The 14134-nt window shown below is 43.2% G+C and overlaps 1 protein-coding gene across 4 annotated transcripts in view; it reads right to left on the reverse strand.

Annotated features, from left to right (window-relative positions):
* LOC106652773 (disco-interacting protein 2) overlaps window positions 1–11901 on the reverse strand; it is a 53173-nt gene extending 41272 nt beyond the window's left edge. For all 4 annotated transcript variants that reach the window (XM_023459664.1, XM_014371909.2, XM_014371908.2 and 1 more), the window contains exon 1: window positions 10495–11901. In XM_023459664.1, the coding sequence (XP_023315432.1) occupies window positions 10495–10582 (88 nt within the window). In that variant the 5' untranslated portion in view covers window positions 10583–11901. The remainder of the gene's footprint in view (window positions 1–10494) is intronic.
* Window positions 11902–14134: the final 2233 nt, after the last annotated feature.

The raw sequence follows: 14134 nt of genomic DNA on the forward strand, positions 1-14134 counted from the left end.
GGTCGATTTGAAGATACCATTTAAAGTACGTAAAATCCCCCGTTTACCTGAAATCAAGACGATTTTCTGGGCATTTTGCGTACATAAACCGTACCTTCAAATCGACCTACAGGGCGTTAAAAAAATCGTAGAGAGGTCGTTTTTTTTTTAAATTATTCGTTAAAAAGAGCACTTTGCGATGGTGTATGTTAGATTTCGATAAAAAAATCACTGTGGTACTGGTACACGTTCAAACAGTCATTTTTTTTCAGTAATTTTTAGGGTCACGCTCAAATGCTACTGGTAACTCAACATTAACTCAAATCTTATCTTAATTTATATGGATTTAAAGAGGACAAAATTTCCAAGAAATTAAAAAAAAAAGCGTGTCGATACGATAAATCTAGCCTAAGATAGAAGCATTTGAAAATCCACAAAATTTCGATGAATTTTTTTGTTGCGATAATTTTGTTGCCGAGTGTATATGTAGTAAGATACGTAATACAATGAAGGAACGGCTATCATCGGTACCGGAGAATGCGGTATATACGGATTCAACCTATTGAACCAAATAACTCAAAAACTTTCTTTTATTCATAATAATCAGGCATACATAAAAAAGTTGAACATTTTTTCACAAATAAAATTATTATCAATTCATTAAACCTTAATTTCTTGAATTAATAAAATATTATACGTGTTATGTTGTTAGTCGATAAGTACGGAACCATCAAAAAAAGTTAATTGCTGAAAAATGTTGGGTATTTGCATTGAAAGACCATGTTTTAAATGCGAATTAAAATTTGCCATTAGATTTAAAATAGGTTGGATTATTTTCGGAATGTTTGCATTTACTAAGCTTTCGTACCGATGAAAATCTTTTCTACCTTATCAACATATTTTTAGTTTTATGCCATTTCTAATTTTATTACAGAAACTTTTTATTAGTCATAAATTTAAAACTACTCATCAAATATACTATTAAGATTTTTGGAAAATAGCATTTAAATATTCTCGAAATGAGAGTCACACTCTTAATACTAATTAGAAAAATATTTTTTTTAATGCAGTTGTGATTGAATATAGTTATTCTACGATTCAATTTTCATTTATATTTCAAAAACTATTTTTTTTTTTTTGCAATAGGAATCCACATATTGTAAAAATTAACAGATATGATTGAAATGGCCGATAAAGAAGAGTGTTGCTTTCTGAAAGCGTTTGTAGGTAGAGGTGGCTACAAACGCTAGCGTGAGCTTGCACTCAATGCGTTCGTACGGGTGTTGCTATATGAAATAGCCAAGTGGTTTTTCAAATAATGACGGCGCAGAGGGGCATAATACATCGTTGAATATCGATGCCCTGACAAAAAGAGGGAGGAGAGAGAGTGACAGTTACGCTGCACGTATAACATGAGTGTTCAACACAACGTGGCTCGATGGACATCTGTTAATTCTGCAACGCTTTGTAATGACGTCATGTTTTATAACGTTTTGCTCGCTTTCGCACTATACGGGCACTTAAGTGTCGTTGAGCAAATCTACATAGGTGGCAAGTTAAAGGCTGTAATACCATGATCGAAACAAATAACTTTTTTCTCTTTGTTCATTGCATGTCATTCATTCACATATGTGCCAGGAACGCGACGTTTCTAGATCGAGCTTTGAAATTCACGCAGGTATTGGATGAGTTTAAAATTTGTCAAGGAAAGTTATGATTGAATGAATATAAAAATACTAAATTGAAATTGAAAATTTATAATTATGATTAAATGATACTAATAATCTAAATTTAGAACAAGGAACATAAGTATAACTACAACTTTATTTAATTATCATCCATGATTGTACAATGGACTTTCATTGATTTTGAGTGATCATTTCAATAGTGCTCAAGTGTGCCTTTGGTAAAGTACAGAAATATGTGTTCGAGTCTTTAAATTACAAAACGTACATGATTGTACGATTAAAAAATTTCTGTCTACTCATGTATAGAACAAGTCTATACAAATCGATTTAAAAATTACGTAGGACAGTATTGAGGAGAAATAAAAATCACAGAGCTTCGTTTTGTAGGTAGCCATCAATTAATAATTGATTTTTAAATGCAGATTTGTTATCATTATAGAGTGAACATTTTTTAACTTAAACAACAAATGCTAACTTGATTTCATTAGTGCAAAGGATACCAAAAACCGATTATTTAAACCCTTCATTTAAAATCATTAAGGACAGGAAAAATTGATAGTATAACAGAATTTGTTTTTGATTTTAACATACCTTTTTTCCCTTAACAAACTTGAATAATTTATTATTGAAAATAAAAATAAACGTGTTTCAAATGTTAAATTGGAAGTCATCAAGTATTACTTTGACATTGTTGTTGTAATTCGAGAATTTTGTAATATAATAAGAATGATAAATATTCGGGTAGTTTCGTATTGATTCAGAGTTTTCTATTAAGTCTTTCGATACACATTGCGGATGGGTGACAAGTGTTAATTTTGACCATCATTTGCATGATACTAAAAAAGTATTTATTTGTTCAAATTATTCCGGCGCAAAAATGATATAATGAATTTTCTGGATAAGGAAATGAAGACTTACAGTGCCAAAGTTAATAAAAAATATCAAGAAAGAATCGTTATGAATGTAAAAAGGTGTACTCCTTATTTCTTGGTAACCATAGTCTAGGAACAATTTAAGTGCCTATAATATGGTTGAATAGGATGCGCATCGTCTATTCGCCAACAGATCGGAAACAGAACAAATTTCTGTAAAACGCAGCTGCCCAGAAAGAAGCGCGTGATTTATAAAAAAAGAATTGATGAAGGTGCCTTTTACTCTATGAAAAAAAATATTTCTGCGACTTAGTTGAGCTTGTGACAATACCATGCGGATGTACGTCTTTTTCATTCATTCGATGATTATTGTCAGCTGCCATCGTTTCACATAACGCGCCGAGGTTTTGAATTTAGCGATTTGCTCGACACTTATTTTAAATCCAAACAAACTGAAGTATTTTTTAATACTTGAAAGAAATTTCACGCGATATTCTCTCGAGTGAAATTGCTATATGGGCTACTGAACTTTGTGGATTAAAATAATTCGGAAGACAGCTAAAGATTTTAAATACGCGAATTTCGTTTTTTGATTGGACGATTTTATTTGAACAAGTCAAAACTACCATGATAGGATAATCAAGTTAAGAGGACAAATTGATATTTTTCACGTACGTGGGTTTTTATCGTGTTCAAATTATATTAGTTTCAATTGTAATTACAATTTTTTTCATAATCAAATCATGAATTGAAATTTGTATAAAGGAATAAAAATGGAGCAGCGAATGGACTTGTTAGTTTGTCACAGGAAAAACAGGTCGAGTGCATTAACTCGATAAAATTTATTGAAATTTTAAGCAATTAGGCCATTTGGCAGTGAATTTATATTTACAGATAGGCCCTTTTCTACACATACATGCGAAGCAATACATAGCGAAATTTGAGGAAAAATGCTGCCGCGTGGAACTGTAAAAAGGGTACACCAATATATCGGTAGTGTTTTCTTAGAGTAGACACAGTTGCAGTATTTTTGTACACGCTACATTATGCAGCATACTCGAATTAATCCACACGAATCGAACTTGGAATGAAGAAAAGCACGTTCGAAACGGCTTCGATCGACGCGCAGCTGCCATATATACAAGCATACGACGCGCATTTACGGTAATTTGTTTGAAAAATAGAGTTACGCGTCGAAGTACAACAACCTGAGCGGAATTTTGCACCTGCGCGCGAAACGAAACTAGCGTTTTATATATAGATAGTCGTAGCTCAGAGCGAGAGCTAGTATAGGTATATATGTATGCTTACAAGTCGACGCGCAGCAATGTGTGCAGCTTAAAGTAAACGAACCTTGCGTGCGTAAATAAAGAAACGGCCGCGCGCGCAATAAAAGAAGCTGGCGTTGGCGAACCGTGTGTGCGCTATTCGTAGATTTAATACGCGCATTTTACATTTTATGGAAGAAAAAAAGGAGCCGAGAGACGGCGGCGAGTCTAGTGGGGAGCACGTGCAGGTGGAGGAGTTTTTCAGCTGTTCTCTCTCTCTTTCTCTCTCTCTCTCTCTCTCGAGGCCTTACCTCTCTCACTAGTATATAACTCGCCGTCCTGACGACTACTCCTGACGGCATTGCTCACAAGCGCACACATACATACACGCGTTCGCATTCCGCCCATATACACATGCAGTCGACACTTATACACGGCACTGCAGCACCTAAGCCGCTGCTGCTGCTGCTATACTTACGGAGCGCATAGGTAAGCGCAAACTCATCGCATATGGCCAGTTACTGTTGCTGCTGCGTAAAAGCTGTATGGTCGTACAGAATCTCCCTCTCTGTCTCTCTCTCTCTCTCTCTCTTTCTCTCTGGCTGATGCCCAGTGTGTGTGTACTGCGAAGTGTGCAGTATACATGCAAGAGGCAGGCGCAGTGCTGCCAGCGCGCACGCACTTGCTCCCATTCATTCCGAGTTACAAGGTGAATGTTATTATACGAGTTCTACGTAAGTGCAAAATTTTCCTTTCTCCCTGCGGCAGCAGCGTGTCCACAATGTGATTACTTGTTGTATCTCGTAACTGACGATCCTCCTGATCGATCCCCTCGATACACATCGCCGCCTTCTTTTCAGCTCGAGATCCAAGAAATTTTATTTCAATGTTGGAAAATTAGAGCCCGCGGGCCTCGTGGACCGAGAGAAGCATTGAAGTTAGCCGAGAGAGTTGGCATTATCGAGAAACGAAATGTACGTTTAGCTTTGCACACGTGCATTTAGCACTTTCAGCTTTTCCTTTTTTGTCGACTTCTTTTAACGGCGTAAATCACTCGATTCTCAACTCGAGACCTAGTTACTCCTCGAGGAACTGCAGTTCTATACAGATTCGTTATACAGCGAAAGGTTCTTTCCCATCAGTTTCTTTATCACTGCGGCATTAAAGACTATTATTCATTTTATAGATCAATTAAGAATGTTATGTTAGTTGTTCCGCTCAGGTACCGTTGCGGACACAATGTGCAATTATTGCATCAGTAACAATAACAACGATTGAAATGCCTGCAGATAAGTTGCTCGAATTCGTCGAGCTTCGGAGTGCTGCCGAGATCATGGGGCAATGTAACGAGGTTTGCACAAAAAATTAGGTGAACTACGCGCAGTAGCAGTCACATAAGAGCCTTGCTCGTAAAAAAAGTTTATTATAAGCTCCTTTAGTTTGAATATAATATTACCGAGCTAGTAATGAGCATCGAGTGAAATGACATAACTCCATGTGCACTTCCGGACTTTACGTCATACATAAATAATAACAAAAACCATATGACGTTTTGTCGGCACGTGTAAACATGTACAGTTAGTTCTTTCTAGTCAGCTAGTTCGTTACGATGCTCCAATTGCCACCATAAATTGTGGGCCTTATTTTTCTATTATCGATTCAATTACTTCAATGGGTTCTCGATTAACCGTTTATTGTCTTCTGATAAACATTTAAAATAATTTCAACGTCCGTCCTAATCGATGCTTCTTCAGTATTTTTACATTCTGGAAAAGTCTGTCAGTGAACACAATATACTTGAGTAAAAATATTGAGCTCCTTTAACAAGTTTAAGACCTCTGAAAAGTCAAAATTACCTATCGTAAGTGGCCATCCCAAAATGTTCTCCCTTACATAAGTTTCAGACGTTCGTAATTGTAACGTACGTTACTATTTTTCACTAATTTTGTTATTAACACCTGGAAAATTGGCAATTCATAGTAGTAGCTTTTTTAATGAAATTTTACAAAGTGAAAATTCTTTCGAACGAGAAACTGATGAACATTGAGCATTGTCCCGAAGCGATATCCGATTCCTGACTTTTTTTTATATATAAACGCCGAGTTGCGAAATGAAATCGCAATTCTCGTAAACGCATGCGGAGGCTGGCACGCACTGACCTCGAAAACGCACATGTACTATTTAACTATGGGCAATTATCACGATAAAGAGCGAAATAGAGGGAGAGGGAGCGAGTATAAGCGGGAGGGAAAAGAGCAATACTGCACACCTATAGCTCGGTTGTAGCGCTGCTTATTTTCCTCTGAAACTTCGCTTCGTACGATTATACAGATGTATATACGCACAAAGAACGAGGAAAAAAAGTGAAAATTATTCCGCACAGCTTTCCTTTGGGAGAATGACCTGTAAAAAGCCTCACGATGATACAAAAGTATCCCATTAGATGAAAATATAATCCTCGTGTATCAAAGTATAGGATATCCCCATTAGCCGCACGAGTTCTTCATTGGAGCATGACAGTGACGTCGAGAGAAGAAAAGAGAGGGGAAAAAAGTTGATGCGCGAAACGTATAGCACGCGTCGTTGACATGTAAAAGCCTTTTTTGTTCCGCATATATATATCGGACAACTATATAAATAGACGTTAATGCATGTGAGGTCGATTTCTCGATTACATGCGCGATCGATGATTTTTTGTCTTTCAGCTATCTAGCGCTTGATGAGAAGCGTATATTACTCGCTCGATGCGTTCGGCTTGCATAATGTGAAACCTCAAATTCGATTCGGTGTCATAGAGCTTGTATACACGATACATGCATGTATGCAGAGGGAAGCGCTGCGCATACATTTCGCGCCATATGTGTGTGCGTCTGTTTGTGCTGTTTTTTGTGCATGTATTTGTTTTGGTTGCTGTTTATACACAGCGCACTCACACACACACACGTATGCACACGCTGTCTGCACATGCTGAGAATCTCTCTTCCAAGCCGGATGCGAAATCGAGACTTTTTTCCTGCACAAGAAGCAGCAGCAGCAGGACGACCTGTTTTATTTGGTTGTCCGTTGTGCTGCTCGCGTTTTAAAGCCACAGGTACATCGACGTTGGCACTTGGGAATTTGATTCGCTCGAGACTCTCCGTGCTCGGCACAGATCGATTGCGACTGCTGTTGCCTCGATGGGGGTGACTCTTCGAGCAGGTGTGTGTAATTTTACGCACTGCAGTCGTTGTTTTCATTCTGCTTACGAGAGCACGGCTCTTTTCCCCTCGCAGATGATTTTTGCTGCTGCGTCGACGATCGATGTGGAGACCGATGCATCAAACTTTAATTTAATTTTCGAGTAAAAGCTTGCCTGACAAAACAAAGCATTTGCGAGTGCATGTACAATGAACAAGTTATTTCTCAACGGCAAATTCGATCGATCAGCGTGTAGAAAAATTACTGATCCAAGCAATAGATTGATTATGGTTATCACGGAGGTGATAATTATCCAACTATCAACGAATGTCATTCAGTGGAATGCAGTGCGCAAAAACAAGTTCGAAATTATACAATAAAGCTTGATGTGTTCAAATTGGCCAGTGAAAAATACAATGCTACTGTACAGATCACATGATTTGTGTTAAAAAGCGATTTAACAGATTTTAACTGATGTACATTAGAAAGTATGCCGAGCCTATTTATAATATTGCGTGGCCTCTTTTTCTCTATTCATAATTTCATATACGTTTTCCACTCGCAGTCGCAATACGTATTTACTTACGTGATCAAACAAGTTTGCAAAATTTCGACACAATTTTTTTTCAAAACACTTTCAATTAACTCGATCCGAGAGTAGTAAGTACGTGACATTATGTGCAGCTACGCCTTGCCGGTGAACGAATTGCATGCGATAATGCGCAGCTGGCTATCTTCGGTCAATATATGTAATTATTGCTCGTCCCACACGGAATCTCCGGGCTATATTAAAGTCGGTCGTGTGCAGTCGGAGTGCAAGAGATGCATCGAAAATATCACAACGCAGCATCAGCTGATAAAAGCTGCCGCGCAAGCATTAGACGAAGGAGTAGAGAACGAGAGAAAGCCGTTCGTGCAGAGAGAGAGAGAGAGAGAGACAAAGGTCTTTGACTCGCGGGTAGACCGTGCAAAGGCTTCGACGAGCGCGTCAAGAAATTTTGAAATCGCGAGCGTCCAAGTAAACAGTACATTACGTACGATATTGCGTAGATATGTGTATGTATGCGGCATGCAAGTATTGTAACTGGCATGTGCTATGCGAGATATATCATACGCGCGCGGCAACGCGTAAACGAGCCTGCGAGGAGTCGGAGCTCGCCGATGAACTTATCGAAGCCAAACGTGTTCCATCGCTGCTGCTATATACGCGCTTATCTGACATATTCCGGCTTTATCAGCCGAGCGCGACTCGAGGCTATCGCGCGACTATATAATAAGCAGAACGTATATAAGTCGCTTGCCGCGGCTCGATTCTTGACTTTAATCGACGACGACGAGTTCAAACGCATTGAAAGGATTCACGTCGTGTACAGAGAGAAAAAAAGTGGCCGAGCGCGGCTCGTGCGAAAAAAAGGCGCGAGTCGAACGCTCGGCTGTAATGTAGTATTAGCAATTCCATGAATCGAACGTTTGGAGCGCGCCTAAAGCACATCCGCTTTTGCAGCCGCGTGTGTTTAGGCATGCTCCGACTTGTCCGCGTATATACGAATCGCTGGTCATCGCTCGTGTATACTGCTAATAGAGCAGATGTAGCCCGAAGCGTTGCTGGGCTGCAAACAAGTAGGCGCGCGCTGAAACAGGTACCGCTAATTCGGTAGGTAGCACATTGGCTCGCGGAAAAGAGAGAAACTCGAGCGAAGGAGGTGCAGGAAAGTGCGCGAGATCGGCCGCGCGTTGGAATTTTTTTAGGCGCGCAGGTGCCTCGCGATAAACTTTGACTCTTTTTCCTCGTGGTCTCGCGGACTGAGTTTGCTTAGTAATAGTTTTGCGGTCGCGTCGCGCCAAGCAGTTTGGTCGAGCAACAACGATAGGTAACGCGAAAAAGAGCCGGCGCGCGGCCTCGATCACTCCGCTTCATCCTCGGTGCGTAGCAGTATATACCACAATGCCTGGCCGCCGTTTATAACAACGTTTCCGCTGGGTAATCTCGGCTTGATTTTCGCTTATAACTTATAGCCACCGCCAACGAGTTGTATCCGACGTACCGCAGGCGATACGAAGATGGCCTTCGATCGGCGGAAAAGCGTAAATTTCCGAAATACGAGGAGTTGGAGAGTAGGGGCCGGACAGAGGCTTTCCGCGTAGACCGACTCGAGTGCGAGGGTAAATCGTTGCGGCACGGATCACAGCGACACCGTCCACGCAAACGGACACGATGAATCCGTATTTTTGTCAATCACGCTTCGTCGATTCCGTCAGTTATATCAGCGAGGGAATTTATAAACGCGGGAGAATATGTCGGGCGTCACATAGAGGCGAGTGCGCACGTACACTACGATGGAACGAGGCGTCAGAAAAGTTGGAGCGCGCTCGATTGGTAATGTTGCCCGAAGCGCTAGGTGTATATACTGCAATTGGGGGGAGCAACACAGGCGGCTACTTTGGCATATGCAGTTAGGTGGATGTAGACTCGAGCGAAGCGTATAACGTTAACGAGGCTGCAGAGGGTGGCCTCGATACTTTGGCGTCGTGGCCGTTAAAGGGAATCAAGCGCACCGAGTCTAGGACGACTAAACTCGGGGCCCAGGCGCGCTGCACTTCCAATCAAGCTAACGAACTTGAATGGAAAAAGCCAGTGAAAAAAACCGAAAGCTGCTGCTGCTGCTTCTGCAGACAAGCAAGCAGCAGTCAGGCAGGCACACGGGAGAAATTATCGATTAAAGCGTCGTGTTTCTCTCTCTCTCTCTCTCTTTCTCTCTGTCGCTATAGCGCACGAGCTAGCTGCTGGCTCGACTCGTTCGTTCTCTCTCGCTCGCTCGCTGTCTCGCGCGTTCCTGCTCCCCCATAGTGTCGGCGGCGGACGACGACGACTGACACATGCATAAAACACACACATGGGGCTGTTTGGCAAAGCGCGCTGCATCGTCGTCGTCGTCGCCGCTGCATATTCGTGCAGGCTTCCAAGTGGAATTTAACACACCCACAAAGCACACGCGTAGCGCGCGATACAGCGACGTCGTGTGGTGCCGCCGTCACGGCTCTCGCGAGAGAGAAAAGTCTCGCTGCAAAACGCACGAGCAGAGAGATGCCTGGCTAAAAAACCAGAGAAAGAGACATACATGTATAGAGAGAGAAACGCGCAAGAGAGAGAGAGAGAGAGAGAAAGAGCGAGAAAGAGAGCGAGAGAAAGAGAAAGAAGGAAAGAGGCAGGCGCGACCGGGGGTGTGAGTCAGAGGCTAGGTATCGAGGACACTCATGCACATTGCACGCGCAAACTCTGCTCGTTCAACGACACTCGGCTCTGCACCGCAACTGTACACTCGGCCTGTATACAGTTGCATAGGCAGCCAATCGCATACACACGTATACACACACTCGGATTCGCACGCATACACACATACGCACTCGTACACACTTTGACTATTTTTTGGCTGTGTGCGCAAAAATTGGACCGGATCGACCGGTCCTGGGACTTGGTCAGCGGCTAAATGCAAATCGTGCGAGACTCACCTTCGGCGAGCTCGAGATCGAGCTCCTCGAGCTTCTCGCGCACGTCCTCCGGCAGCTTGGCCATGTCGACGACGCCGATCTCCGTCATGTTGCCGGCGTTGTTGTTGTTACTGCTGCTGCTGCTGTAAGACGCCGCCTTGGCTGCACCCGCCGCTGCTGCTGCTGCTGGAGGAGTCGCTCAGGACTCAGGAGCCGCAGCTAGCATTCACCGGATCACGCACTCGTGCACATGCCAATCGTGGGCCGCAGCTCACGCTTTTTGATCCTCGGAGATCCGACTGGACGTGCACGACGTCACGCACGAGCACACATATATTATTCACGCACACGCACTCGACGAAACTCACTATCTCTGCTCCGTTAACAGTTATCACCTCGTCGAGCCTTGGCCGTTCTCGCTGTCGAGCATCGGTGCAGCGCGAGCCGAACACACAGACACCGTCCGCGAATCCGTCGAGAGAGAAAACGGAGCCGCTGTATACGACACCAAAACAGAGACACTATCCGACTCGGAGCGTCCAGCAGCCGCTCTCGCGACTAACGCACACGCTCTTTACTCTTTGCACTGGTCTTTAATGCAGGTAGCACTGTAGCAGGTATATATATCATGCACGTATATGTGCTTGCGCGTGCGTGTGTGTGTGTGTATACGGAGTCGAGCACTTGACGGTACGTAGGTATAAAAGCAACGAGGCTACTTTGTTATCACGAGTTAGCTTGCGCTATATACGGCCACGGAGCTGTCCACGGCTGGCACTAGCGGCTGATATTACGTACGCTGCCCATAAGACGTGCTATGTCGCTATGTTATATGTGTACGTATGTACACACAGACTAGCGCGGTATACACACTACGACACACAGAGACACGACGGCCTGAGTCAGTGAGACAGACGACTGCGAAACAAGCGGCACACGCACACTCGAACCAGTGTTGACTACGACGACAACTACGACGACAATGAGAGATGTATTATAACACGTATAAAATATATAGCTGCTCGGAGCTCCGTTTAGGCCGTTGCTTTGGGTCAGCGATCCGCGATGTTCTGATTTCTGCTAGTAGTTAGCAGTGATACAGCAGCGCAGGCCGCAGAGGCGGTTTGGCAGTTGGCACTTTGGCAATGCGGTTGTGCGCGCGGAGCGACCAAACAAACAAACGATTCGGTCGCGGCCAGTCGTCGACTGATCGAACTGCAGAAGCAAGTAGGCAGGCGGGCGAGCGAACGAGCGCCGCTGCAGCACACAATAACAACTGTCCGAACGACAGCTCACAGTTTACATGCTATGTGTATGTGCGTGTGTGTATATAATATGCGTATATTTTTGTGAATGCATGGGATAGGTATGCGCTGAAGAGCAGGCGGAAGGCACACGGAGAGTCGGGCCACCGCACACGGGCCAGCACGAGAGAGCGACTAGCGACTAGCGAGCGAACGAGCTCCGCTGCGAGCGCGACAGGCACGTATAATACAGCCGCGCACAGATGGACTAGGAGCAGCAGCGGCGGCGGCAGCGGCCAGCCGAGTATATACAACGAGTGTATACAACGAGGCGCCGGAGAAGGCAGAAAACGAATCGAGGCAGCAGTAGCAGCCGCACGCGTTGCGCTGCGCTAGCTCCAATGCCTCCAATGTGTGATATTATACATCGCGAGCCAGAGCTCCGAACTCGTGCGTATGGTAAATACAGCTTGTATTTTTGCGCCGAGCCTGTGCATAAAATTTAAAGCGCCTATAGCTGCAGAAGCAGTCGTGCGGATCAAAGGCTGCGGATTGAGCTTGTCGCGATCCGCGTGCAGCAGGGAACACCACAGTTTTTTAATACGCTAAAATGCCAGCAGTTTTCGTACGGTGTCTACAGTGATACGAAGTACGCATATTGGCCGATTCGAGACTATAGGCCTCGATGGCACGATCGCTCATGTGTTCGCTGCAGCAGGGCACCGAACTCGCAGACCGACTCGATTCTGACCGGGCGACGTGACCGGTGACGGTATAGACGAACTCTGTCGACAATTTTGCGAACGCACCACCGTCCAACAAACGTCAAAACCGTCCGCATGAATAGGACGTGCGTGCAAAGCCCAAAGTAAGCACTGCGCCAGTCGTTCGAGTCCTCGCAACCCGCAACGATCGCAAGCTGTCTCGACTCGAGTTTCGACTTTCGATTGCAGCGCTTCGGTTTAAAGCGCCTCCCGTAAGCTGCAGTCGTTTGTTTTTTTGTTTGCCTCGTCGATCGTCGCTCGCCCTTGCGCGCGAGATGCACCAACTGTACTACGCGATCGCCTACTTTTGATACGCGGCACCGTATGAATTCGAACTATTCGAAGGGTATGAGCGAAATACGCGCGAGCTCGTGCGCAGTATACAGGTATAGGCTTGCAACTTTCACGATGAAAAGCCACGATTAACGGCCCAGAGAAAGCGTCCCTATTTGCTTCTATGTTTCCCCGTGTCTGCAGCTGCACGTGAACGTTGATGCTGCTGCACTGCCTTACCTCCTCTCTCTCTCTCTCTCTCTCTCTATCTCTCGCTACTCAGCGAGTCAGTCCTCCAGTCGACTAAATGGAACGCGGGGACTCGATTATAATATGCGCTGTGCAACTCGCCAATTTGACTGCAGTCCGATGCTGATTGCTCCTACACACGTGCGCACATTTCCAACGCGCTTCCACACGCATGTGTGCGATTTATTTATCGACTAGTTATTAAGAGTAGAAACGATCAATTAGATTGACCTGTCTGTACTTGCCTTCATTACCGGCGCAGATGGTCGACCTAATTTTTCCGTTGCATCTATTCGCTAGGTGATTTTTTCTCCACTTGCTTTCAACGATCGATGTAAACTTATATAAAGTGAAAGATGTTATAAAGCTCTTTAGAATTGTCCTCCCCATAAAGATGCCTGGCCCAGAATTCATTGGAAAAAGTAGGGGTTGTGTTGACAAACATTTCAAAATCAATTTTCTCGACGTTCTAAAAAATTTCAGTTGCTCAGAGAATTTTGACCAAGAGATTGAAAATTTTGAAAATTACTGAGCATCAGAACTTTCCGACTTTTAAGAATCTTTGAAACTGTACTCCCAAGTTGCAACTATCTCAACTTCAACCAAAAAATCCTTAATTGTATGAAAAGTCGACGCGTTCCGTCGCAATATTACATTTCACAGATTTGCTTCGAAATATGCGATATTTTATCCTTTGCCGAACAATGCCAGATGGAAGCTCAATTGGAAATCGAATATACGTTATAAGCTACAAATTCATAAAAAAATAAAAGTAAATTAATTTCGAAGCCGTTAATTGTAAGCAATCCGATAGATTGAGGTATTTAATTCAAATTTATAAAATTTTATCTCAAGTCTGGATAGGTCGAATGTTAATATTTATTCTCATTGTTTTAAAAATTATAAATTGAATGATAGAAAAAAAATACATTAAATAGGTAGTAATATCGATGCCAATTTAATTATAAGTAACCGCGTAAATTTCAAAAACTATGCATAATGCAATTTTCTAATTCTAATATGTACTTGACTGAATTTGAAGCTCGATCATTTCATTACCGTCAATACACCCGTCGTTCAAGACCAATCACCTGACCAGCCATCCCGAACGCAATGATATATTGTCTTATA

This window comes from Trichogramma pretiosum, unplaced genomic scaffold, assembly GCF_000599845.2.
Source record: "Trichogramma pretiosum strain Unisexual culture from Peru unplaced genomic scaffold, Tpre_2.0 scaffold32, whole genome shotgun sequence".
In the NCBI taxonomy this organism is placed as follows: Eukaryota; Metazoa; Arthropoda; class Insecta; order Hymenoptera; family Trichogrammatidae; genus Trichogramma; species Trichogramma pretiosum.